Source organism: Notolepis coatsorum (genome assembly GCF_963971535.1).
Source record: "Notolepis coatsorum genome assembly, chromosome: 10".
NCBI classification, from domain to species: domain Eukaryota; kingdom Metazoa; phylum Chordata; class Actinopteri; order Aulopiformes; family Paralepididae; genus Notolepis; species Notolepis coatsorum.
The window spans coordinates 10,745,440-10,772,827 of NC_140174.1; the positions used below are offsets into that span (position 1 = coordinate 10,745,440).

General features: G+C 42.6%; 1 protein-coding gene across 2 annotated transcripts; it reads right to left on the minus strand.

Moving 5' to 3' along the window:
* Window positions 1–325: 325 nt before the first annotated feature.
* tut1 (terminal uridylyl transferase 1, U6 snRNA-specific) lies at window positions 326–27,030 on the minus strand (the record flags this gene model as incomplete). 2 transcript variants are annotated; one of them, XM_084323441.1, is made up of 10 exons in its annotated part: window positions 26,885–27,030; window positions 22,058–22,248; window positions 20,977–21,183; window positions 15,703–15,817; window positions 12,581–12,708; window positions 9,831–10,057; window positions 7,190–7,299; window positions 4,658–4,780; window positions 3,864–3,956; window positions 326–1,533 (listed from the first exon to the last, which is right to left on the minus strand). In XM_084323441.1, the coding sequence occupies exons 1-10, from the start codon at window positions 26,961–26,963 to the stop codon at window positions 326–328; spliced, it is 2,481 nt and encodes an 826-aa protein (XP_084179567.1). In that variant the 5' UTR covers window positions 26,964–27,030. The 2 variants fall into 2 exon arrangements, with proteins under 2 accessions (XP_084179567.1, XP_084179568.1); XM_084323442.1 differs by lacking the exon at window positions 3,864–3,956.
* Between the last annotated feature and the right edge of the window lie 358 nt (window positions 27,031–27,388).

The following is a 27,388-nucleotide window of genomic DNA, read 5'->3' on the forward strand; positions in this document are numbered from 1 at the left end:
GAAGCACAAAACGCACGAAGAATAACTAACTCAATAAGCCTGTGTCAGCAGCACAGTCAATATTTACAACAGTATTCATAAGTGGCTGGTCAATATGAAAGCTGCGTCGTTTAGTTCCTTCATAGGCCATCCTCTCTAGGGCGCCATTATAAGTAGGAGAAATTAACAATATTATTTTTTTCTAACTAAAACATCTTTATAATATGAAAATATAAAACAGTCTCGTGTCTTCTATTTGATATTCCACTTTCCCAACAGGAGCATTTAGAGAACCGTGGCAGAACGGTCTCACCCCCCCCCCCGCCCCCGCCCCCTCCCCGACATCCTACACCTCTTTCTCCAGCAACTCGTTGACCATCCTGGGCAGAAATTCCTCCAGGAAGTGGAAGAAGTCTGGGAAAAGTTTCTCCTCCTCGTCGCCGACCGGCCGGAACCTGAACACGGCCCTGGCGCTCTCCCGCTCGCCCGCGACCCGGGCCCAAACCGCGAACCGCAGGGGCTCCTTGACCTCCGGATGTTTGGCCACGATGTCCTCGGTGACCCGGGTCTCCGTCTCCACGTCGTCGCCGCCGCCGTCCGGCTGTCCTCTGCACAGGAAGCGCCTCACCTTCCTGCGGCTCATCCACACCTTGTGCCTCTGGACCCAGCCCCAGCTGGGGGAGGAGTCCGGCTGGGGCCCGCTGCTGTCCAGCCTGCGTCTCTTCCCCTGGGGGGACATGGTGTCGCTGCTCTCCGAGGACAGAGGCCTCTTGGCGCCGACTGCCGCCTCAGAGCTGCACCCGGCACTGTTTGCCGACGTGTCGAGGTCGGCCGACGTGTCGAGGTCCGTCGACGCCGTATCCATTTCCTCTGCGGCGGCAGCAGAAGAAGCGGCAGCAGGACTGTCCTCAAAGTCTGCGGGAGAGGCCGGGCAGCACTTGAGAACGTTCCGGAAGACCTCCTCCGCGGCGGAGCACACCCTCTGGAACCACAGGAGCTGGAAGACGCCTCCCGCCAGGTGGAGCTGGCCGCGCAGCGACGCCGGGAGCGTGGCGGGCTCCACAGCGATGGTGACCGTCAGCTCCTTGTCCGCGCCGCCTTCCGGGTTCTTGCCGCCGGAAGAGGGCGTGAAGAGGCGCACCAGCCCCCAGACCTTGTTGTCCTTGTTGGACTTGCGCTGGTACTGGAGGCAGCGGCAGTACTTGGCGGCATCCTGGCACTCGCGCAGGAAGTTGGCGTGGGAGCGCGCGGTGAGGTTGCCCGCCACGTTGTGGGAGAGATCGAAGGGGTCCAGCAGGTTGAGGGGCCCCAGTTTGGGGCGACGGTGGGGCTTGTTGTTGGGTTGTGGCCCCTCCTCCTGCATGGCCTCCTCCGCCTCCTCCTCCGCCTCCTCCTCCTCCTCCTCCTGCTCCTGCTGCTGCTGCTTCGCCGCGGGCCCCTGGACGTGGCCGAGGAAGTCGGCGACCGGCGTGGCACGGCCCTCCCTGAGGGAGATAACGCCGCCGGGGAAGTCGAACTTGCTGTAGAAGGTGAAGAAGCCGGCCAGCAGCGTACCTGGATGGAGACCACAAACGCCAGAGGATAAATGGCGTTTTTATTTTTTATTTTGATCTTTTTCCCCCTCCTTTTTCCTCCGATTTTCTCCCATCCCAATGTTAGTCGTTATGCCAATTCCCAATCCCCTTCCTGGTCGCTGCGCACTTACCCCCCACAGTTGGTCTGGGAGAGTGGAGGCTACCACGTGCTTCCTCCGACACACGTCCAGCCAATCAACCGCTTCTTTTCACCTGGCAGCGCGGACTCTCACCGAGAGGGCGTAGCGTGTGGAAGGATCACACTACCCCCCTTAGATCCTATCCGCGCTGAGCAGGCGCCCCGACCGAACTGTAGGAGTCGCTGTTTACAACGACCCGGACCCACCCCGCCAGCTTCTCCCACCCTCTAATACTGCCAATTGTATTAGTGTGAACGGCCAGCCAAGCTGGTGACAACCCCGGAGCTGTGAGCTGGATTGGCGTCTCCGGGGTTGGTGACGAACGCAATCTCCGCTACGCCACATGACCGCCTGGATAAATGACGTTTTAAAAAGGAAAACTCCCAACATTTTGCGAAATTAGCTTACCGTCTTCTCCAGAGAGAGACACGAAGATAGATACCAGTTTCCTCTCTGTGCGTTCAGTAGAAAGCTATCTGGCTGCACGTTAGCCTAGCTTAGCACAATGAATGGAAGCGGACATGACTGGGTAGCCTAGGCATTGTCCAACTAACACCTCTCCCGAAGGCTACCCAGTCATGTCCGCTTCCATTCAATGTGCTAAGCTAGGCTAACGTGCAGCCAGCTAGCTTTCTACTCAACGCACAGAGAGGAGACTGGTATCTATCTTCTTGTCTCTCTCTCTGGAGAAGACGGTAAGCTAATTTCCCAAAATGTTGGGAGTTTTCCTTTAAGGTATATAGTGGTGATGTTGGCTAAGGGGATCAATAAAAGAATATCTTATCTCAACAATGGGCGCAAATTATCATCCAAACTTGAGACTATACAGTGTATAACCATTCAATGCAATTTTCTCCCAACTTCAAGTGCAATATTCACAAGTGCAATTATCTACCCACTACTGTCCGACACTGATTTTTTTTTTATATCCACCTTTTCTCCTCCTATTTTTCTTGTATTTTCCTCCCATCCCAATTTAGTCGTTATGCCAATTCCCCCCTCCCCTTCCTGGTCATTGCACGCATTTACCCCCTACTTGCCGGTCTAGGGAGCCCTGAAGTCTATCACATGCTTCCTCCGATACATAGGAGACAGCCAGCAGCCTCTTTTCACCCGGCAGCGAGGACTCTCATTGGGTGAGTGCAACGTGTGGGAGGGCACACTACCTCACCCAGATCCCTTCCTCTCTGTGCAGGCGCCCTGACCGACCTGTAGGAGTCTCTGTTTACAATGACCAGATCACCACCCACCGGCTTCCCTCCCGCTGACACCGCCAATTGTGTCAGTATGACGGCCGGCCAAGCCGGAGGTACCGCTGACAGCTGGATTCGATACCAGTGTCTATGCGGTGGTAGACAGACGCGTAGTCCGCTGCGCTACCCGGCCGCACCGACACTGTGATTGTTGTATATTGTATAGTATTGTTTATTTTTATTACGTGCATGTGTATAGTATCATATTGTATAGTATTGTGATGTTGTACGCAAGTATAATGACAATAAAGTCTATTCTATATATTATGGCTGTCACCCACTAAGGATTTGGATAGTCGACTTTGATTGGCCGAAATTAGCCGATAATCGACTATTAGTAGACTATGAACTTTTTTTAATTTTTATTATTATTAAAATTTATTTTTAAATATTTTTATTTTATTATTATTATTTTTTTTTTATCATTCCATTTGGGCTGTGGGGGTGCTTAATGTCTGAAGGGGTCAACGGAAGGCTTCGTGTCCTCTGCAAAAGCATGCAATTGGTCCACTGATGGATACATCTTGATATTTGTCTAGTCTAGTGTGTTCATTAGATGGGTGAAATCCTCTTTCAGTGCCTCTGTGCCTGTTTTCGTAGGCAGTTAGCCTCTGGTATGCGTGCCATTAGCGTTAGCCACGCTTCTAGGCCTCTTTTCTTTTGGAAAGAATGATACAAAAAAATTATAATAATAATAAAATTTTATTTTTTTTTGCATTCGACTAAGAGGTTGGCAGTCGACTACGGCTCCTTTCAATCGATTAGTCGACTATTCGACTAATAGGGGTCAGCCCTACTATATATAGATATTTTGGAACTGAGGTGAGGTGAGGTGAGGTCACCGGGTTCCAGCACATGTGACAGAAGATCTATGAATAATGGATTACAACATGTTATCTGTTCCCTGGGAGACTCACAGAGGTCCTGCGTGTTCTGGCTGGGGGGCAGATCGAGCGGCTGGCTGGGGAAGGTGCAGTTCCATCCCTCCACCACACTCTCCTCCTCCTCGCCTGCAGGGGGCGAAAACAAACAGGACACGCTCACGTCATCACCAGAACACCCGGCGTCATCACCAGAACACACGGCGTCATCACCAGAACACCCGGCGTCATCACCAGAACACACGGCGTCATCACCAGAACACCCGGCGTCACCACGAGAACATCACAAGAACACCACGAGGACCCGGCGGACGGACGTTCACTTCCTGCTCGCGGTTCAGCTCCGTTCACCTCAACCCCACGGGGACCAGAGATATTGATGTTGACTAAACGAGATTACGTTTGGGGGGGAAAAAACAACGTACTTATATAATCAGTGGTGGTCGTGAGTGACTCATCGAATTACTTGAATCATTTTGATTTCCAAAAAACACTTAATGATACTTTGCACAATCGAAGCGGGCATGGCCAGGCCACCTTCATTTCACTATGTCTTGTATGTGATGAATAAACCTCTCAATGAGAAAACCTCTCTCCAACAAGCGAGCTGGTGGGCTGCTGACATCGCTAGATATTGGGGACTCGGACGAGCCTAAATCACATTATTCCCAGGAACAAAAAAGGGCCCGCTCCTCACATGACGGCAATGCGCCATACGTTTACATGATGGTACCCCTCTCACGGTGAAACAGGACAGGTGGGGTTCAGGTAAACAACGTGTGATGGGGGTGAGCGAGCGGGGGGGGAGGGGGGGGGGGGGCGGAGCTTACAGGCCATGTCTTTGAGCTGGTTGACGGTGGGCAGGACGGGGGGCTGGCAGTTCTGCAGGAAGTAGACCACCAGCAGCGTCAGGGCGTAGTTGTTGAGCAGGGGGCCGGCGCCGCTGGGGTTTCCTGTAGGAATGAATGAATGAAAACTTTATTAACAGATTGCAGAATGGGTACAGTGCAGTACAGCTCAATACAAGAGCATTCAAAAGGAGGAGAGTATAAAATTAAGCAATAATATCAATCAATTTAAAAGGTAGCTATAAACAAGCACTTATGGACACGTATAAGAGAGAGGAGCTTGAGCAGTAATGTGACTGACTAATATATATTTTCTCTCATTTGGATATATAAAAAAAAACTGTACTTTTATTTTTCATTATTTGTTATATTATTTTATATTTGTATTCAATTATAATGTAAAATATTGTAAGGAAGGGGCAGGGCTTGATTTTTTTTTTTTTATTACTTCCCCCTGTTCCTTCTCGAACACTGTATGGAAATAGTCTTTGACTATTTTACCTTTTTGTTTTTTAAACTTGTTTTATGTTTCCATGTACCTCGTTGTTCTACAGTAGACTCATTACAACATTAGCATTTCCACGTGTTTTTATATTATATTCCTGGCTAAATTGGGGCGACAGTGGCTCAGGAGGTAGAGCGGTCGTCTGGTGATCGGAAAGTTCCTGGTTCGATTCCCGCTCCTCCCGAGAAGCAAGACACTTAACCCCTAACTGCTCCTGATGAGCAGGTTGGCACCTTGTATGGTCGCCTCCGCCGTCGGTGTGTGAATGGGTCAAATGTGAGGAGCTTTGGATAAAAGTGCTATATAAATATAAAAGAAAAAAAAGATTTTTGCTAAAATATTTGAATAAAACATGGAAAAATGTAAATCACTGACCCATTCTGTGGTAAATAAATAACTGTGAACACAGTTAAAGACAGTAGAGGGTTGAGTACATTATTATCTAAAGATGGTAAGTTAGAGTGTTGTGTTCATGTATAGTTACAGTAGAGGTTGATAATCTATCTCAGGGTGATATGGATTAACTTTACAACTACAGGTACATGAGCTGTCAAAACAAAAAAACACACTTGGTTTGATGTCTGAAGGGTTTAATGCCGAGTAATCATCTGGGATCTCCAACTTTCTTATGATCACTGTGGAAAGACTGCCATTTCAGAAGCTCCCATAAACAAATTCAGATGATATTTGATTAATGAGAGGACTTTGGCACACACCCACACGTATCATATCATCACTACGCACGCTCTTCAAAGTACTGGGCGTGGGTGATCACTAATAGCTTATTGATGGGGGTATTAACATCCCGAAAGACAGCGCTCCCGTCATTATGACGTGAAGGTGATTAATCAACCAAGAGTCCGTTAGAAGTCATTAGAATGTACCGAGTCCTCTTGGGGATCATCCACACCAGGGGGATGGAAGGATTGCCTTTATGTGAATGTGAAGACAATATAATGACACAAAACAACACAAACCGGTCCGTCTCAGGAGAGACCGACACGAGGTTCTACTGCCCCCTGTTGACTCGAGAAGGAAACACACACACACCCAGGTGTATTAGAGACCCCCTTTATACCGTTAGTAAACAACAAAGGATGGACGTCTCCGGGGACAGACGGGACGGAGACCAATGCAACGTCCCTCCCTCCCGGCCCGCCCTGCCGCCCTCCCTCCCCGCTCTGCCCCCCCCCCCCCCCCCACCCCTTCGCCTCGTCCTGCTTCCGTCCAGCGTGTCCCTGGGGTGTCAGTATCAGTCCCCCACAGAGACACAGCAGAGTGCAATTAGAGTCTAACCAGGTTTGCAAGGGCATTAACCCTTTCACTGCCACACTACAGAAGGTTAACCCTTTACTATCACACTACAGACGGTTAACCGTCTGTAGTGTGGCAGTGAAAGGGTTTACCCTTTGTCGTGCGGCAGTGAAAGGGTTAACCTTCTGTAGTGTGGCAGTGAAAGGGCATTAAAACACAGAAGGGCCTCCTGACCAGCTGTAGCGCCCCCTGCAGCAGAGGACGAGGAGGCGCAGGAAGACGACGCCACTAAAACCAAGATCCTGTTTCACATTTTGAGACGATTAGCCATTTATTTGAACCCTTTCACTACCACACTACAGAAGATTAACCCTGTCACTACCACACTACAAAGGGTTAACCCTTTCACTACCATACTACAGAAGGTTATGCAACCATTTCACTCGCATTTGCCCCTAAAAATAGATCAATATATAACTCTTCCTCACAGTTAAATAAAAAAACATCCTTCCAGAAAGACTAATAAAATAATTAGAGGTATAGTTCAGGTTCTTTGGCCCAATCTGCTACTTAGCATTGATGTTCCATGCCGTTCCTCATACTAGCTCCACCTAGTTAGCCATAAGCTTGCACAGAGAGGAGCTTGACCCCATTGACTTTGCATTGGTTTGTGGCTAATTAGCCGGAGCTAGTATGAGGAACAGCATGGCTCCTACCTGTCAGGTGTGTTGTGTGTTGTACAGTGTGGGTCCTACCTGCCAGGTGTTTCTGCTTGGCCCAGAAGCGGATGGTGTAGACCAGGGGTCTCAGCCTGTCATCCATCCCCGAACACAGCTGGAGGAAGTGGGTGTTCCTCACTGCCAGTCTGGTGCGTGGGATAAGATAAGATGAGATAAGATATTCCTTTGCTACAGGTATGGACAGGGTAATGGATGAAAGACATAAATATAGGCAATACAATTTAATGTGAATATATAAAAAAAAAAAAAACATGACAAAGTAGACGGTGTAACAATAAAATTAACTCTGCATATGAAAATATGAGGAAAGTGACAAGTGAAAGTGACTACACAAGGTGCAGTATAGACAAGGTACCCTACTGACATGATAATACGTCATACATTATAATCTGTGCAGGTTTTGGTGGTTAAGAGTCAGAACTGAACAGAACTGAAGCCTTAAAGAAGACTGTAATGTACAGTACAGGGCAATGTCCTACTGGAATAGACTTCCAAAAGATTTTGTTTCAATTACCAGTAAAGTTGGATTCAAGAAGAGACTAAGAAAATCTGTAATGCAGTGATTTTGGTTAAGTCTAATCGGTGTCTGATGAATGAATATGGAATGTCAAGCTGTTTTTGAACAAGTTTTAGTTTTCTCTGAGATGTTTCTGTTTGTTGTTTTATTGATATTTGTTGTTTTATTGATATTTGATTTGTTCTATATGTTTGTATATTTGTTATTGTTCTTTATTACATGGCGTTTTCACATTCGCCGAAATGCTTGCTTGTGATTGGTCAATAGCGCGCGTCAGAGGTCAGTTATCAGACAATAATGACCGCTGTGGGACAATAATGACCGCTGTGCGCAGCTGTTCGCAATCAAGCCCACTGACATCAGTGCAAACTGCCGGCTGCCGGGGAAGCTGCTGGGGGGCGGAGCGACGAGCACTCAGCGGAGCCAGAACCAGTGTTACTGTTGCGAGTCGATGTAAAATGAATTAGGCATATTGTTAGTAAGTTAGCCATGTAATAAGCAGGATAATGTATAGCTATACTCGATCATTGTCGGAAAATAATTGACCTTCACTGACGTTTAAAACACCTCGCCGAGGCGGCTCGGTATTTTAAACTCTGTGTCGGTCAATTATTTTGCGACAATGACCTCGTAGCTATACATTATCCCTTACATATTTGTTTATATGTCTAATAATAATTAAATTTAAATAATTTATATTTAAATTACTGTGCTGAAGTCTGGGGAAACACTTATAATTCTACACTACAACCACTTTTTATACTCCAAAAAAGGGCCATAAGGATAGTTCACATTGCAGGTTATCGTGATCACACAAACATATTATTTTTTAAAGTCAAAAACATTCAAGTTAAATGATCTTGTGGAATTTAAAACGGCACAATTAATGTATAAAGCAAAAGGTAATGTACTTCCAGGAAACATTCAAGAACTGTTCTTTGATAGGGAGGGGGGTTATAATCTGAGGGGAGAACTCAATTTAAAAGTGCTAAATGTACACACTACCATGAGAAGACACTGCATCTCAATATGTGGAGTGAAACTGTGGAACAGTCTAAATGTGGTGCTAAAGCAATGTCCAAACATGAGACAATTCAAACTGATGTATAAGGAAATTATGTTCACGAGGTACAGGGATGAGGAAGGGACTTGATATTCACGGGTGTTTACATTTTTATTTTATTTCTTTCATGTTTTACATAGTTTTTTTTCCGCATATATATATATATATTTTTTTTTTATGTTTTAAATTAGTACACTCATGAGTAGTGGAAAAGGGGTAGGATTAAATAAGTGTATACTTCTTCCTACTCCTTTTCGAACATGTAAATTGAGTTATGTTTTGCTTTTGTTTAGTTATTATTTAGTTTGAGTTATGTTTTGATTTTGTTTAGTTATTTATTTTGTTTGTATTCATTTACATGTTCGAAATAAAGATTTCAAATTAAAAAAAATATGTCTGATTTTGATTTGTTTATTGTTCTATATTTGTTTGTATATTTTATTGGTGTTTTGTTTTATTTTATGTTGTTTTATTGATTACCGGTATTCTTGTTTGATTTTTATATGTTTGTATCCAGACCCCAGGAAGAATAGTCGCTGCTGAGGCCGTGACTAATGGGGATCTGAAATAAAGAAATGAAGAAATAAAGACGCTCCTTAACAGTCCTTGAGTTCTGCAGCCAGAGAGGCACATTCCAACGTTCCACACATTATAATATTCTGAAGCCACGGCGGTTGGGGACGATTTTACTTTTGGTTTCATGACGTCCGTGTTTTATTCCAATCAGCATGGGTATGGGCGGGGGTAATTTTCCATTGGTGGGGATTTGATTGGCTGTTTTTAAATAAAGGGCGGCCGCAGGATTAATAACGTTAACGTTAGTTCGGCCAGAGAAACCAATATACTAATTCAAATGGTTGGACCTGCGAGATTTGTACTTTGTAGGTCTGCATTTTAAATGTAAGGAGTAAAAAGTATGTTTTTTTTTCTCTGAAACGTAATTGAGTAAAAGTACAAGTACCGGTATACAAACCTAATAATACTTGAGTAAAGTACAAATCCCCAAAAACAGTACTTCAGTATTGTAACGAAGTACAATTACTCAAGTACTTTACTCCCCTGCCTGTTGGACTCGCCTGTTGTTGAGGGTGATGTCCAGAGACAGGTTGAGCTCGCGGTGGTGGAACTTGACGACGGGGAGGCGCGCCCCGGGGACCACGTGCACCTTCTGCACGCCGGGGACGCACTTCCTCAGGATGGTGGCCACCAGCTCCAGCACCTCGGACGGCGAGGCGGACGTCAGGTCGATGTCCGACAGGATGGAGTCCTCCGAGCGGCCGTCGTCAGACATGCCCTCCCCCGCCTGGAGACCAGGGAGGAGGTCAAAAAAGGAGGCCAGAAAAGTTACAAAATCTTTTTCATTTAGAAAGTGAGTTTAGTAGGAGGAAATTTTATTTTAAACATCAGTTTGCACGTACCACACTTAAACAGATGTGCCCTTCGGTTATTGGTGTAAAGTTGTGGAATTCTCTCCATAGCGAGCTTAAGGGATGTAATAGTGTTTGTCAATTAAAAAAGAATTATAAAAAAATATATATTTAGTCAGTATGAAATTCAAATGTGAATCTGAATAGTGAGATCTTTTATTTTCTTGTTTATTATTATTATTTAAAAAAAAATCTTGTTTAATCTGTGGATCGTTTGTTTCTTTGTATATGGTATGAATTATTATTTTGTGTAAATTAGGTTGTACACCGACAACCTAGTAATATCAAGTAATACTTGTTTAGTTTAGGAATAGGGGGCAGGTAACTATAAGAATGATTCTTCTTCCTGCTCCTTTTGCCCATGGTAGAACGTTATTTATGATTTTGTATGAAAACTGCATGATTGAATTGCTTCCATGTGGCAAATAAAACTCTGAATCAAATCAAATTAATTTGTAAAGCCCAAAATCACAAGTCAATGTCCCCATGGGCAGGACAAGTCTTCTTTAACCTACCTGTTCTCCTTGGCCTTCCCCCCCCACTTAATCACCACTAGACCCCTGGCCCTTCTATCCTCTTTGTTTTACTGTGTCCTACCTGTTTTTATTACTTTAATTGCTTTACTATGTTTTTAATCTTATATCTTGCATCATATTATTTTGTTTTTATTACTTTCATTGCTTTATTATGTTTTTAATCTTATATCTTGCATCACATTATTTTGTTTTTATCAACCTGCCTGTGAAGCACTTTGGTGCCAGCTGCCGCTGCCTGGAAATGTGCTATATAAATTAAATTTACTTGACTTGACTTTAAACAAGTCAAGAAGAAACATCACAATAAATCAAGAACAAAAAAGAAAAACACCATGAAATCCAATATAAATGTAAAATAAATAAATGTGACACTCCCAGACATACCCCAGCGAAGGTAAGGAAAAAAACTCACTAAAAACCTAGCAATAGGAAAAAAGCACCACAGGCAATGTGGAGGAGAGAAACCTTAGAAGGGCCGTTCAAGGGGGGATCCCGTCTTCTTGGATGTCGGTGATAATATAGTGTTGCTATGGATGATCGATGGGTGGAGAATAAAACAATCGAGCCTTGTTTACAGACGTTGTTTTATTCGTCACATAAGGTACATGTTAGGGCTGCACAATTAATCGGAAAAAAAATCGCGATCTCGATCCATAGACCTATGCAATCTCATTTATAAATTATGATGATTTAAAAAAGAAAATTACTTTAATTTAAAAACATTTTTTAAATATTTTTACTTTACTTTTTTAAATGACAAAAAAATAAGAATCGTGATCTCAATTCTTAGAGAAAAATCATGATTCACATTTTAACAAGAATCGTGGAGCCCTAGTACATGCTTGGTTCTGTATGAGCCCCCTGAGATTGTGCTTCATACAGTAAAATAAGTCAAAAGAATAAAGTGCAAACACTATACAAAGTATACAATATACAAAACTAAAGTACAAAATGCAACAAATACAAAAATATTAAATGAGGTAGAGCTGTAGTGCAAATCTTTTTAGTAATAAATAGATAAAAGATGGTGTAGTGTTTAAAATCATGTTTAAAGTGTGAGTGTGTGCATGTGGATGTGTGTGCAATGAATGTAGAATGGTTGAGTTAGTGTTGCATAGTCATTGAGCATCCTGATGGCCTGGGGATTGAAGCTCTTTCTGAGTCTCTCTGTACCGGCCATGAGACTCCACTAGCGCTTGCCTGACGGCAGCAGTGCAAAGAAGCAGTTGTTTGGGTGACTAGAGTCTTTGACTATTCTTTAGCCTTGGCCCTGCACCGCCTGGTGTAAAGGTCCTGGAGAGTGGGAAGCCCACCTCTGATGGTGCGTCCGGCTGATCGAGCCACTCTCTGCGGTCGTGTGCAGCGTATAGCACATTTCACACAGAGTGACGACGCGATGCTCTTTACGTACGTTGAAAGAAGGTATTTAAAACAAGCACTGAACCATCCAGAGACCCACGGCGCAACTAGCCTTACGTATAGGCAAAGGTTGACTGGAGAACTAACGACTGGAGAACTGTTAAGACTGTCTGACTCTTAATAATAAACACTGCACGGACTCTGGTGCAGTGTTACTAGGGTCATCACTATTACTACTGTCTGATTGAGTCCTGCCAGCCGCTACTACTACTGCCATCACTATTACTTAAACTTTATTACAACACATGATCACCTACTGTACCCCCCCCCCCCCCCCATGCTGCTATGACACTTGAATTTTCCCAAGGAGATTAATAAAGGAAAACTTGACTTGATTGCTTCATCCTCTACAGGCGTCCTCTCCAGACGAAAGAAAAGAAAAGTAAAAAAAGAATACACGGAACAATCACAAAAGACAACTAGGGGGGGGGGCAGTGATGGTACCTGTTCTGGGTTGGCCTTGGCGCGGGCCTGGTACACCTTAGTGTTGTCTAGGTCCAGGAACAGGTCCAGGTCACAGCAGTGGATGTCAAAGGTGTTGACAGAGGAGCCAAACGCCTGGATCTGGCTGTCTGGGAAACACACAAACGTATCAACGGATCAACAGTCTGAAACCATCCAGAAACACACAAACACACCAACGGATCAACAGTCTGAAACCATCCAGAAACACACAAACACCAACGGATAAACAGTCTGAAACAGCCCAGAAACACACAAACACCAACGGATCAACAGTCTGAAACCATCCAGAAACACACAAACACCAACGGATAAACAGTCTGAAACAGCCCAGAAACACACAAACACCAACGGATCAACAGTCTGAAACAGCCCAGAAACACACAAACACCAACGGATCAACAGTCTGAAACCGTCCAGAAACACACAAACACCAACGGATCAACAGTCTGAAACCGTCCAGAAACACACAAACACACCAACGGATCAACAGTCTGAAACCGTCTAGAAACACACAAACACACCAACGGATCAACAGTCTGAAACCGTCCAGAAACACACAAACACCAACGGATCAACAGTCTGAGAGACCATCAAAGTCTGTATAATGAAATCACAGGGTAGTTCTGCTGCACACTCTGTCCCACCAGAATCTGTGATGTCAGAGTGATGTCAGAGTGATGTCAGAGTACCAAAATAAAACCGGGGACGCAGCCATTGCTAATTACGCACCAAGGCTATGGAACTCCCTGCCTATGGACATTAGGGGGGCTAATATTTTCAAAAGTAAGCTAAAAACATACCTCTTCACCTTCAGCCTTTCAATGCACTCTGCTACTTAAGTTTATTGTACCGTTTATTTTTTATGTCTGCACTTTATGCATTGCTTTTATTCTGTAAATAAAATGCGCTGGTGACTGTGATCCGAGCGCATGTGGTGTCAAAGTGAGATAGAGCATACAGCTAATGGATACAGCATTAAAGCATCGTGCAGGTGACTGGGATCCAAACTTAGAGCATGTGGTGTCAAAGTGAGATGGAGCATACGGCTAATGGATACAGCATTAAAGCATCGTGCAGGTGACTGGGATCCGAACTTAGAGCATACGGTGTCAAAGTGAGATGGAGCATACAGCCAAGGGATGCAGTATTTTGATTGATAGCCTAGAATTGAGAAATTTGGACACATGCCATTTGAAATATGAATATAGAATATCAGGCCTATAAATATTACGTTATTAACACTTCTTTTCTTTTATTAGCGATCTGAATTCATATTTCATCAACCGAGCCTCCCGTTAGTACAGCAGCCTCTCTCTGAGCTCCAATGGGAAAATACCGCCCTCTATCGTCTATCCCTGTGTAACTGCACCCCATTCGATTACACTGGTGGATGTGTGGGGGGGGAGCCTCCTCGCTCCACTATGCTGGCGAGGGATCTGATGAACAGGGAAGTGATCGCGAGATGGAAAACAACCTGGAATATATATTTACAGTAGCCAATAATCAATCAATAAACGCGATCGATATTTGGAATGGCTATCAGGAATTGGTATAATCTTTTTGGAGAACATCTGATCTAAGGTAAGGAGTCTATGTTACCAGTTTTAGGATAATCTGAGCTATTTTCACTGAGATAACAGCGTGCCCCGTGTGTGTGTGTGTGTGTGTGTGTGTGCGTTGATCAGGAAATGAGAGAATCGATTTCTCAGCTCGCTTCTATAGCGTGCATAAGTAACACATACTATCGATAATCTAGCGTTTATTTGAAAACGATTCATAAATAGGCCGAAAAATGACAACTTTTCTAGTGTATTCGAGAATATTCCAGTAAATGTCGTTTTTCTATTTTCCTGAAATTTTCGCGAAAACGATTTTCGAAATGCTATAGAACGGAAATGAACAGATTAAAAAACAATCCGTTTCGACAATGTTGACTGCAAACAAGTCATTGATAAGTGACGGGCAGATTAGACGCATAGCCATAATTTAAAACATAGATTATGCGTTTTTAACGCTATCATTGAAGTGGATGCTGGCATCCACCACGTAAAGGACGACACCCCCTGCCGGCTCTGAAAGTGTTACGGCCAAGTCACATCAATTGATCGGGCCAAATCTCCTCTTACCAATGCCAGAATTAAATCTGGATTTAGTACCACCAGGCGCCCGTTACAGACCAGCAGCAAAGACCATGAATGAAATCTACTGTAAGTACAGTTACTTTTGTATAATGTCCATAGCTCCGCCATTTTTGACCGGATTGTGGCGCGTTTTTTTCTAGACATTCACAGAAAGGTAAAGAAACAATATACGTTGTATTTTATGGCAATAACGTTCAGGTTTTGTTCGACCCGGGAGATATAATCACGAAGATCACGTCAGAAAAATGGTTGGGCTTCCGTTGTCGCCGGCTGGTGTGAGCTGGGTAGTGTAGTTTTATGACATTTCGACGTGCATCAAAAACGGCTTCCTGACCTCGTGTCTAAATCGTCCGTTTTCCGGTGCAATGCGCAGAGATTTTTACAAGCTCATATTTAGCTAATAACACTTAAAATCATTGGTAAACAAACATAGTGCTGAAAATATACACTTTGACTGCTGTTTTCATAGGGTTAGGGTCTTTACTCTTGGCTACATTTGAAAAAGAAATGCAACATTACTTAATACGGACTGTATTGATCTATTTATGACGTGAAAACGGTACCGGGCCGATCGGGCTTAAGTGGTTAAAACTAGGGATGCTCGATATTGGCTTTTTTACCGATACCGATATTGTCCAACTCTTAATTTCCGATACCGATATCAACCGATATATGCAGCCCCCCCCCCCCCAAAACTGAATAATTTCAGGTAATTAACATTACATATGTCTTGTTGTGGAATTAACATAACATTATGCATACTTTTGACAATAAATAAAATCTGAATTTGTTCTTACTTGCTTGCCTGGGTAAATAAAGGTTATAGAAATAGAAATATACCGATATTTTCCGATATCACATTTTAATGCCAATATCGGTAGGCCGATAATATCGGACATCCCTACTTAAACCCTCCTGAGTTCGGTATGGGATGTGCGTGTTTGCTCTCGAGGAGGCTACCTGGGAAGAACTCAATGAACACCTCCTGCAGGAGTTGGACCAGCAACCTGCGGCACTTCTTCTCGTTGTCCCTCAACTGGAAGCGCTCCACCACCAACTGCATCTGTTCGTTCACCTGGAGAGAGAGGAGGAGCGAGAGACCATGAACAACAGCACATGACCTGGAGAGAGAGGAGGAGCGAGAGACCATGAACAACAACACATGACCTTCCATCACAGACACACAGCAACAAGCTGACATCCATAAAAGCATCCCATCAGGGGGGGGCTGGGCAGCAGCACTTTGAAACCAGTAACAGAACTGGTATCATATCTACATTTTAGACAACATAAAATATATTTTACACTTATATAATAATATACTGTATTTATATAGAGCTTTTATGTTCACATTTACCATCCATCCATTCACCACACACACACACACAGTATGATCACCACACACACGCATACATAAAGTATGATCACCACAAAAACACACACACACACATACATAAAGTATGATCACCACAAAAACACACACACACATACATAAAGTATGATCACCACAAAAACACACACACACAGTATGATCACCCCCCCCACACACACACACTAGGGGTGTAACGGTACGTGTATTCGTCCCGCGAATTTACGGTACGGCCGTCACAGTGCGGTACATCCAGCCATACGGTGAATACGTCTCAGATGACAAGCGGACAGAATAACAACAGCGCGCACTGACATCTGCACTCGGCTCTCCCCTCCTCCTCTCCTGTTTACTACAGCCTATTTGTCCCTAAAACAAAACCATGATGAATTAATTAAATGTTTAACACAGCAGGGCCATTACAATTGTGCAGTTTTCTTTAGTTTTCTTGTTCGCCCAATAATGTTAACCAAAAGACACACGCGCGCGAGCGAACACACACGTCAACCTTTTCCGGCGGAGTCTTTATTTCTTTATTTCAGATCCCCATTAGTCACTGCCTCAGCAGCGACTATTCTTCCTGGGGTCTGGATCCAAACATATAAAATTAAACAAGAATAATCAATAAACAACATAAAAACAAAACAAATATCAATAAAACACCAATAAAATATACAAACAATTATAGAACATTAAACCAATTAAAATCAGACATACAACCAAATATGTATGCCAAATTTTCTAATATAGAACAAAAACAAATATCAATAAAACAACAAATATCAATAAAACAACAAAGACAACAAAGACAACAATAACAAATATCAATAAAACAACAAATATCAATAAAACAACAAAGACATCTCAGAGCAAACTAAAATGTGCTCAAAAACAGCACAACATTCCATACACTCATACTCTAATACTCATAACCACTAGACAAACACATTCCAAAACAACACATAACCCAACACAAGAACCCATTCATTAGACACAGATTAGACCTAACCAAAATCAACCTCTTTCTGCATTACAGCCACTCGTAGTCTCCTCTTGAATCCCACCTTACTGGTAATTGAAACCAAATATTGTGGAAGTCTATTCCAGTAGGACATTGCCCTGTACATTACAGTTTTCTTTAAGGCTTCAGTTCTGGGTCTCGGCAGGGCGAACCGACCCTTCAAGGCTTGTCTAGTGCCATAGCCATGACCATCACTAATAAGCACCAGCTGCAAAAAGAGGCACACAGGTTTATGCAAAGTATAAATATTTCTCATAAACAAAATAAGACTACACACTAGTCTCTCATTGACTCTCATCCATGACAGTTCCTTGTGCATTTTCTCAACACTGTTTCTAATTGAGCTATGCAATGCAAGTCTTGCAGCTCTATTTTGAGTAAGCTGTATTTTATTTAAATCTTGTTTGGATGCATTTGACCAGATTGCTGGACAGTAGTCCAGATGTGACAAAACTAGTGATTGTATGACTTGCTTGGTAGCTGTGTCTGTTAAAAAATAGGCATTCCGTCTAATAATTGAAATACTTCTGCTCATTTTTGTTACAATATTGTTAATGTGAGTTGACCAAGAGAGTGTTTCATCTATTATAACTCCAAGCAATCTGGCCTCCTTAACTTGCTCAATATCTGCACCCTGCAAAGAAATATTTAATCTGTGATTCTCTCTCTGAGCATGCTTTGAACAAATAATTAGACATTTTGTTTTGGATGCATTTAGTTTCAGCTTATTTACCGTGACCCATTCAGAAATCTGCATTAACTCGCTTTGAAGAAGACTGCTGAGGTCTTTGGCATTGCTTGCCGAAGCATATATTGTAGTGTCATCTGCATAAATGGAACTGCTTGCATTTCTTAAACTTTGTGGCATATCATTTACAAATATTGAATATAATAATGGTCCAAGGCAACTTCCTTGAGGAATGCCACATTGTAGCGTTTTAAAGCTTGATAAAGTTCCATTAAACAGGACACATTGTTGTCTCATGAATAAATAACTTTTCATCCAGTTAGTAGCTGAGTGTTTGAAACCATAATCAGCTAGTTTTGTAAGCAGCAGTTCATGATCAATGAGATCAAAAGCTGCGCTAAAATCTAACAGTACTGTACCAACTAATAATTTACAGTCAATATTTCTTAGCCAATCATCAGCCAATTGTGTAAGTGCTGTGCATGTTGAATAGCCTGGTTTGTAAGCATGTTGAAAGTCAGAATTTATGTTATTAAGGGAGAAATAATTTTGAATTTGTCTCACAGCTGATCGGAGAAAAAATAAAAACACACACACACACTAGGGCTGTCACTAACAAAAATGCGAATTCGATATTCGTTGCAGAATTATAGACAAGTTCGAATTCGAATTTCAGTGTAAAAAAGCTATTGTCAACGTTTTGGCTACTTTCTTTTTACCATGGTATGTTTGGTATCATTCTTTTCAGCAGTCTCACCTATATGACCTGACCGTTTGTTTTCATACTGTACAATACATACTGTATACTGCATACTGTACAACACAAAAACGATTTTAGAATATGTGTTTTTCTACTATGAGGCTGAGCAAATGTAAACATGCTCCATGAAGCATTAGAAACAATGAAAATGCACCCCCTCAGGTTGCCTATGTACAAACAATTATATGTGTAAACAATTATTTTCTTACCTCGCCTCATAATCCTCCTCTGAAACGGCACAAAACTCCAAACGCACTCCAAAAGACCGACAACTAGCGTGATCAAAAACGGCGAAGATAATAATACAAATAGAGTACAATTTACGCATGCGTAAAACCCACTGTAGCACCCACTCCACACACTTATAGCACACACCCACTTTAAACAAACACACTGTAGCACCCACTCCCCACACTTTATATTTATGGATGAAGGATTGCACTACAACTCGTACACCTTACTGTAAATTGTACCTAAAATTGTACCTCATCCCATTTCTGCTTTGCACTAGATAGTACTGTACATTAGTACACTGCATAGTATTGTGTATTGTATATTATATGGTAACTCAGAACATTGTACATATGTCTATACCGAACACTGTGACCTCATTTTCTTCTTCTAAATTCATGCTATATTATGTTATTATGTTATTTGATACTATCTTGTCTAGCACAGTCTCTGGAGCGTAACAGTAAGAAGCATTTTGTATGAAAGTATTCTGTACTTCTGTATGACAACTATTAAAGAACTTGAACTTGAACTTGAACCTTATTTTGCATCGAATTTAAATGATCCTGTTTCAATTATTTCTTGGGCCATCAACACCAAATCAAAACTAGCTACAGTACTATGTAGTTTCAGGCCTCAAGTTCAAGTTCAAGTTCAAGTTCTTTAATAGTTGTCATACAGAAGTACAGAATACTTTCATACAAAATGCTTCTTACTGTTACGCTCCAGAGACTGTGCTAGACAAGATAGTATCAAATAACATAATAACATAATATAGCATGAATTTAGAAGAAGAAAATGAGGTCACAGTTGTTCGGTATAGACATATGTACAATGTTCTGAGTTACCATATAATATACAATACACAACTATGCAGTGTACTAATGTACAGTACTATCTAGTGCAAAGCAGAAATGGGATGAGGTACAATTTTAGGTACAATTTACAGTAAGGTGTACGAGTTGTAGTGCAATCCTTCATCCATAAATATAAAGTGTGGGGAGTGGGTGCTACAGTGTGTTTGTTTAAAGTGGGTGTGTGCTATAAAGTGTGTGTAGTGGGTGCTACAGTGCGTTTGTTTAAAGTGAGTGTGTGCGTGTGGATGTGTGTGCTATGTGTGTTTGGTGGTTGTTGTTGTGTAGTGTTCATTCATTGTTCGTTTAGCAGCCTGATGGCCTGGGGATAGAAGCTACTTCTGAGTCTTTCTGTGCTCGCCTTGAGACTCCTGTATCGCTTGCCTGACGGCAGCAGTTCAAAGAGGCAGTTGTTCGGGTGGCTCGAGTCCTTAATAATTCTCTTAGCCTTCCCCTTGCAACGCTTGTAGTAAATGTTCTGGAGGGTGGGGAGCCCCCCTCCAATTGTGCGTTCGGCTGAACGTGTCACTCTTTGTAGTCTGCTTTGGTCTTTTGCAGTGCTATTCCCAAACCAGGAGGTGATGTTGCCGGTCAAGATGCTCTCTATTGTACATGAGTAGAAGTTCTTAAGGATCTTCTGGCTGACTTGGAACTTCCTTAGGCGCCTGAGGAAGTAGAGGCGTTGTCGTGTATTTGTAATACGTGTTTTACCGTTTTTAGCGGTATCCTCCAAAAAAGGTTATTGAAGTTATTATTATAAAAAAATATAAAAACATTTATTTTTCTCAAATTTGAATTTCTCCGTTCACGTTCGAATCTCGTGTTTTTATGTAAATTCGAAAATAATGTGACAGCCCTAACACACACACACACACAGTATAAAAGCTAGGGATGGGCACGAGTAATGTTTTCCCAGATTGAGTACTCACAAGGATTACTAGAGTAGTGCTCGAGTACTTGTTTAGGGAAATCTCACACACACACACACACACACACGCACACACACACGCACACACACACACAGAGAGATAATGTGTGTTTTCGTGTTCAACGTTAAACTATTGTGCAACCTTATACACTGTACTTAAATAAATAACCTATTTGGAACTTAACTTATTGAAATTATGTTTTTAAGTTGCAGGAAATTCGTTTTTTTTTGCTAAATGTTTTCCCTCCCCGGATGGGGGGGCACAGCCCCCCTCAGGACCACCCCCTAGTTGCCACTCAGCACCATCTTGTTTGAAAGCCCTGCAAAGGAACAACCAGGCAGACTTCTCTCGCGGGGACAGAACTTAAAGACGGAGAGCTTACGTTGACGGTCTTGCACAGCTCGGGCTTCAGTCGCTCCAGGACCTTCTGCAGGTCCTGGAAGTCGTACTTCTTCTTGGCGATCACCTTGAACACCTTCTTCTCCCTGGGTTTGACGCGCAGCCTCAGCCCCTTCAGTGTGTGCTCAGAGCGCGACAGCGCCCCCTGCCTGCCCTCCGTCTCGTCGAACTGCACAAAGGCAAAAAGGCCCTGCGGGATAAAACGAGGAGATGACCACAGATGTAGGTCAGACCTTATAATAGCAGTGTTTGCACCATGACAGGTTGGTAGGTTATTTGAGGTAGTGGTATGATGCACATAATAATAATAATAATAATAATAATAATAATAATAATAATAATAATAATAATAATAATAATAATAATAATAATAATAATAATAATAATAAATGTTATTTGTATAGCACCTTTCATACAAGAATTCTTCTTACCGTCTTCTACTATGATGCACTCTTCCACAAATTAATCTTCCTTGTCTATATTACTACCTACTACTATACTAATGTCTCTACTACTATGCACTCAAACACTCAGTTGTAAGAGTTGTACCCTTCCTGCTGACTCGTCTACAGAACTTGTAAAGTCACTTTGGATAAAAGCATTCAGCTAAATGACTAAATGTAAAATGTAATGTAAGGAATTGCTACACAGCAAAAGTGCTTCACAGCAGTAATGTGGACATAAGATAGACATAGGCATAGAATTAGCATAAAATTGGCATAATTATAGACGGGCATAAAATGAGCAGGGAACTGACAAAATAAAAGCAATGCATAAAGTGCAGACATGGGATGGGTATAAAATAGACTGAATAAAAGGAGTGCAATAGAAAAAGCTCTCATTTACAGTGCAATAATCATAAAAATAGACAGACTAAAATAGTGCAATAGTGCAGTGCAATAAAATAGCTCTCATTTACAGTGCAATAATCGTAGACGTGGATGTAATGGGTGTTAAGTGGCAGAGTAGTGCATTAAGCAACATTCCACACTCGGAATAATGAACTCGAATCAACTGGAGAGACGACGATGAGCTCCATCTTTTATTCTGCGCGGGGGCCGAACCTTCTCTTTGTCCATGATGACCTCCGTCACCGGTCCAAACTGCTGGAAGTAGTCCGTCAGGTCGGTCTGGGACGTGTCCTGCCGGAACCCGCTGACGAACACGCTGAGCTCCTCGTGAGTCTTGCGGGCGTCCCGCACGCCCACCAGCGTCTTGTGCTTCCGCCCCTTCATGTGCTCCTCCAAGCTGGGTCCTTTAAAAAAAAAAGGAACACGCCAACATTTTGGGGAAATTTAGCTTATCGTCTTCTCCAGAGAGAGAGAGAGACAAGAAGATAGATACCAGTTTCCTCTCTCTGTGCGTTCAGTAGAAAGCTATCTGGGCATAACAAAAAATATTGTTTGTTTCCGGTTGCCGACCGACCCTGCCGATTTAGGTGCGACCCAATATATTTTACGAGTTTTTAAAAAAAAATTAAAAAGAAAAAATAATAATAAATAGTTTTTTTTTTCTTTTTTTTTAAGAATAAAGTTTCATAGAAATCTTAGTCAAACCTTTAGTATTATGGATATTAAACATGCTGGCAGAGTACATGCATCCATGTTGTTGTGAACATTTTAATTAAATAAAGAAATTCCCTATCCATAGTCGCCGTGGGAAAGAATAAAAATAAAAAATTAAAATTAAAATTCCCTACCTACCCATGCCTTAACTGACAGGAAACAAACAATATTTTTTTTTATGCCCTGGCTGCACGTTAGCCTAGCTTAGCACAATGAATGGAAGCGGACATGGCCGGTTAGCCTTCGGGAGAGGTGTTGGTTGGACAATGCCTAGGCTAACTAACTGGCCGTGTCCGCGCTTCCATTCGTTGTGCCAATAACACTGGCGCCATTTAGTAAAGATGACGAAAGCTTATGGCAGTCAATGAGTTAATGTAAAGACGTGAAATTACTTTGTTGGCGTTGTTTGCACAATAAAGTCACCTTTTGAGGAAAAGTATGTGTTTGCCTAAGTCATCTCTTCATGATGCTGGCCACCTCTGGTGAAATGTTCTCAAAACCTCAAAATATATGATTTAAGCCATTACTTTAAGAATGTGACCTTATGGCTTTTCCTCAAGCTGAACCACGCAATCTGACACGTGATTGCATTTACAGGCAGGGAACAAAATAAGTACCAGCCAACAGCCAATGGCTGGTAAAAAATCTGCCTGGCTGGTAGTTTTTAAAATCTACCAGCCAAATGGCTGGTAAGTCAAAAAGTTAAGTTTGTTCCCTGAGAGCAGAGCTACACAGCAGTGCGCCTATTTTGCGAGCCGAAATAAGTCTGTGGTTTTTTCTTCTTCTCACAACGGGTCAAATGCATCTAACATGCATTGCATCGTCGCCATTCCTTTATGCCCACATCGCCCGAAATGAACGTTATGTTAGCGTAAGCTAACAAGCTAATCCTGATCAGCGGCAGAGCCATAGAGAACAGCAGACAGTGTGGACTGGGGAAAGGGAAATGGGGGGGGGGCACTCTCCCTTTCTCTGTGTGTGTGCGTGCGTTTGGAAAGACGATGAAGTCACTAGTCAGGACTCAGGAGAGGAGTATATTGTAGTAAACTCAGGATTACTGAGGATGCACAGATAATGTTGATATTCAAATATAAAAAGGTTTCGAGAGGAGTGGAAGTTTGAAGACAGACTAGACTACAATATGATGCAGGGGTGGTGAGTTGAAACAGTGCGTGTGTCCCCGACCCCACTTCTATGTTTGAATAAATTATTTGCATTTAAAACTATTAACGCTGACTCATTCCTTCAGTCCACTCAAAATTATGCTAATATTCCTTATGTTGTTTATGATATTAATTGAAAATAGCATATGAGAGTATTATATAGTAATAATAACACATGGCGATATACTAAAAAGCTATTTTAAATTTTTGGCTGGTAAAAAATCTGCCTGGCTGGTAGTTTTTAAAATCTACCAGCCAAATGGCTGGTAAGTCAAAAAGTTAAGTTTGTTCCCTGTTTGCAGGTGACCTGCCATGAAACAGTGTACCAGCAGGTAACTTAAATTAGGGAACCCTAACTTTGTCATGGCAGGTCAGCTGCAAATGCAATCACGTGTCAGGTTGCGTAACTTAGTTTGAGGAAATGTTATACTGTATACCTGTATGTCATGTATGTCAGAAATGTCATGATATATATATCTGTATGTTGCGTATGTCATTAATGTCATTATGAATTGAAAATGGGGGACCCTGATGTAAACAAGACGAAAGTCTCTCTCTGGTCTGCACCCCCTTAACAATTGTGTGCTGTGTATTGTACCCATTCTGCAATCTGTTAATAAAGTTTTCAATCAATCAATCATAAACATTGCACTTTACATTTACACTTTACAAGAGATCGATTGAATATTGCAAGATTGCGCCGTCGGCACGACCAAATTAGTGTATTAACACTTTGATTGCCAGGCAGCAGGGGGCACTGTGGGCCTTCAGTGCCAGCGTTCTATTCAATGGAGAGAATGGCGTGTTTGCAGTGCTAAAAAAAACTATATTAAATATTATAGCTATGGATCTAATAACGTTTTCGATTGTCAGTGAGTTTCTTCCAGTCAACATGCAAAAAACAGATAATTTTTTTCATCCGCACATTTCCGTTTTATACCGTGGTGGTGAATGAGTATAGTTTCAGTGATTCTGAGTAATCCCATGAAAAGACGCGAAAAAACAGCGTTTTTATTGGAATTCACTTATCACGTTGCCATTCCTCGCTTGGATCAACAATCAATCTGAAATCAACGCTAGATTATCGGTATTATCTTTCATCATGCACGGATGAAAGGGGGCTTGCAGCGGTGCGCCCATTCGTGCCGTGATGTGACCAACAGAACACGGCCCACACACATAAAACACAGACACGTTTTGATTGCAGGGAAAGAAATATCAGATCAACGCAGGATCGGTAATATTAGAGTCCTTACCGTGTCTCTGATGTAATGCAAAAAAAATGATCCAATTATCTGATCGCCATTCCAGATATGCACAGCGATCCTGTCTCTGACGTTATCCGGCATTGCATGGAGTGCAATAGCGGCCGCTGCAAGGCGGCGGTATTGACCGTCTGCGATCTCAGACACAGTCATTCAGTACAGCATGCACAGGCAGCTGCCCCAATGAATTATGAATGGCAATAGCGAATAAAAGAAATACCGAAACAGAAACGTAGATCTCCGTTTTCGGCAACCAAAGGGTTAAGAATGCCAAAAAGTAATTGCACGTCTTTACATTACAGTATTCGTTTTCTGGCCTTGGCTTGGCTTTGGTATTATATATATATATATTTCCATAATTATGTGGTTGAGCACGGTAGAGTTGGGTATGTAACGGATGGTATCGTGAAGCGCAGTCACAAAGGGCTGGGGTGAGTAGCGGTGCTATGGGTTAAACTCACGCTCACATCCTGAAAAAGACACATAGACCCAGCACTTAGAAGTGAATTCACCTCTTGGTATAGCGGTCTGTGTTGTTGCCTGCGGTGTGGGAGACCGGGGTTCAACTCCCACTCGGGGCATCGAAGTTTGAGGTGACGTTGTCACAACAGTTACAGGTATAATTATAGACCACCGCAACACTTCCAGTATTTTGAGCTCATGGGAGAGGGCGGGGGGATCAAATTAATTAATGTTGATTAGAGCCTTTACGTAAGTGGTTGTTGTAGCTATGGCTAGTTGGCCACTTACGTCAAGGCTCTAAATCAACATTGAGACACGCGCTCCCTTTCCTTTACCACCACCACTACCCTTCCATGTTAACTCGTGGGGGGAAAGGGAGCGAGTGAATTAATGCTGATTAGAGCCTTGATGTAAGTGGCTAAGTAGCCGTAGCTACAACAACCACTTACGTAAAGGCTCTAATCAACATTCATTAATTGTACCCCCCCCTCCCCCCCCCCCTCATGAGCTCCATGTAACGCGGAAGTGCAGTAGTCTACAAGATACACTACACCACTAAGGTACCCATGTACATGTCAAAATACTTCCCAAAGGTCAGTGAATACCACGGCCACAACAAACACCAGAGGGAGCTCCACAAATCATGTTAAACCCAGATTCGGCTCAAACAAGGGACTACATTGATCTCTCTAGTAGCTCCATTCTGGTAAAGATGTGTTAAAGATGTGTTGAGGACATCCTGTATCTCTCAATGTCTCTGAAAATATTGTAATTTTTTGTTCTGTTTTTTTGTTGTTGTCGTTTGTTTCTGTTTTCCTGTTGTGTTTGTTTACATATGTAGGGACCTTTATCACTTTATCTTGCACATTACAACCATTTACCATAGGCGTATATAGGCACCCACATATAGTTGTTGTTATTGTTGCCGTTATTACTGTCCTGTAATTGTCTCAGTATTGTCATTTGTGTATGTTTTGAATAATGGAAAATCAAAATAAAATATTAAAAAAAAAAAAACAAGGGACTAAACACGTTTCGCAATTAATTATGCCACATCAATGTGGAACGCCCTACCGGGCCTACCCAAAGCTGTAAAGGAATGTGAATCACTACCCACTTTCAAAACCACTCTCAAGGGTCTTCTACGCCAACGGGAGACTGCAATTCGAAACTGGCCCCTGTAAATGTCCTAAACCCAAGAATACACAAGCCCTCTTCTTGGGACCAAGTAAGGTTTCGTCTTGTTTACATCTGGGTCCCCCATTTTCAATTCATCAGGACACATATGACATACACGACATACAGATAGACAGTACTGCTACATCTATACATTTATGACATACCAGATTTACAAATACAGTACTGTTTGTGATACAAAAAGAGTCCAGAAAAGAGAGTATATACATTTGACGTAGACGTCGAGTTAAGTCACTTACTGTTGGCTGTGCTCATATTGCACAGAGTGCAATGAAAACCATTCAACGTCTGTTGTATTTCGCTGTCTAACTCCATCATAACGACAATAGTTAAAGAGTTACAAATTTCCCTCCAACGTTTAACCGTTAACGTGCGTTTCTTGTTAGTGCACTGTGCCACTTCCAAATGAGTTCGGGTGGTTCGCTTACTTCGTTGTAAGGTTCCGCCTTTCCGTCCAATAGGGTCCAGCTGCAGCGCCGGATAATCCTCTCACTGGGCAAGCCTGTGGCACTGGCAGCCACAGAGGGCGCACGCTGATGTACGCAGGGGTGCCGTGGTCAAGGTCATGCCACGCGGTACCACGCTGTCCCAGCACTTTTCTGAGCAGAAGTACGTGCACGAATGTGCACGTGCACGCACACAAAAATGCGTTCACAACTTTCACTGGACTCGTCGTCCGTGCGCCAAGTACCTGTACTTATCTATCACCTAGACTTTGCATAACAAAGAACGAGAAGTGCAAA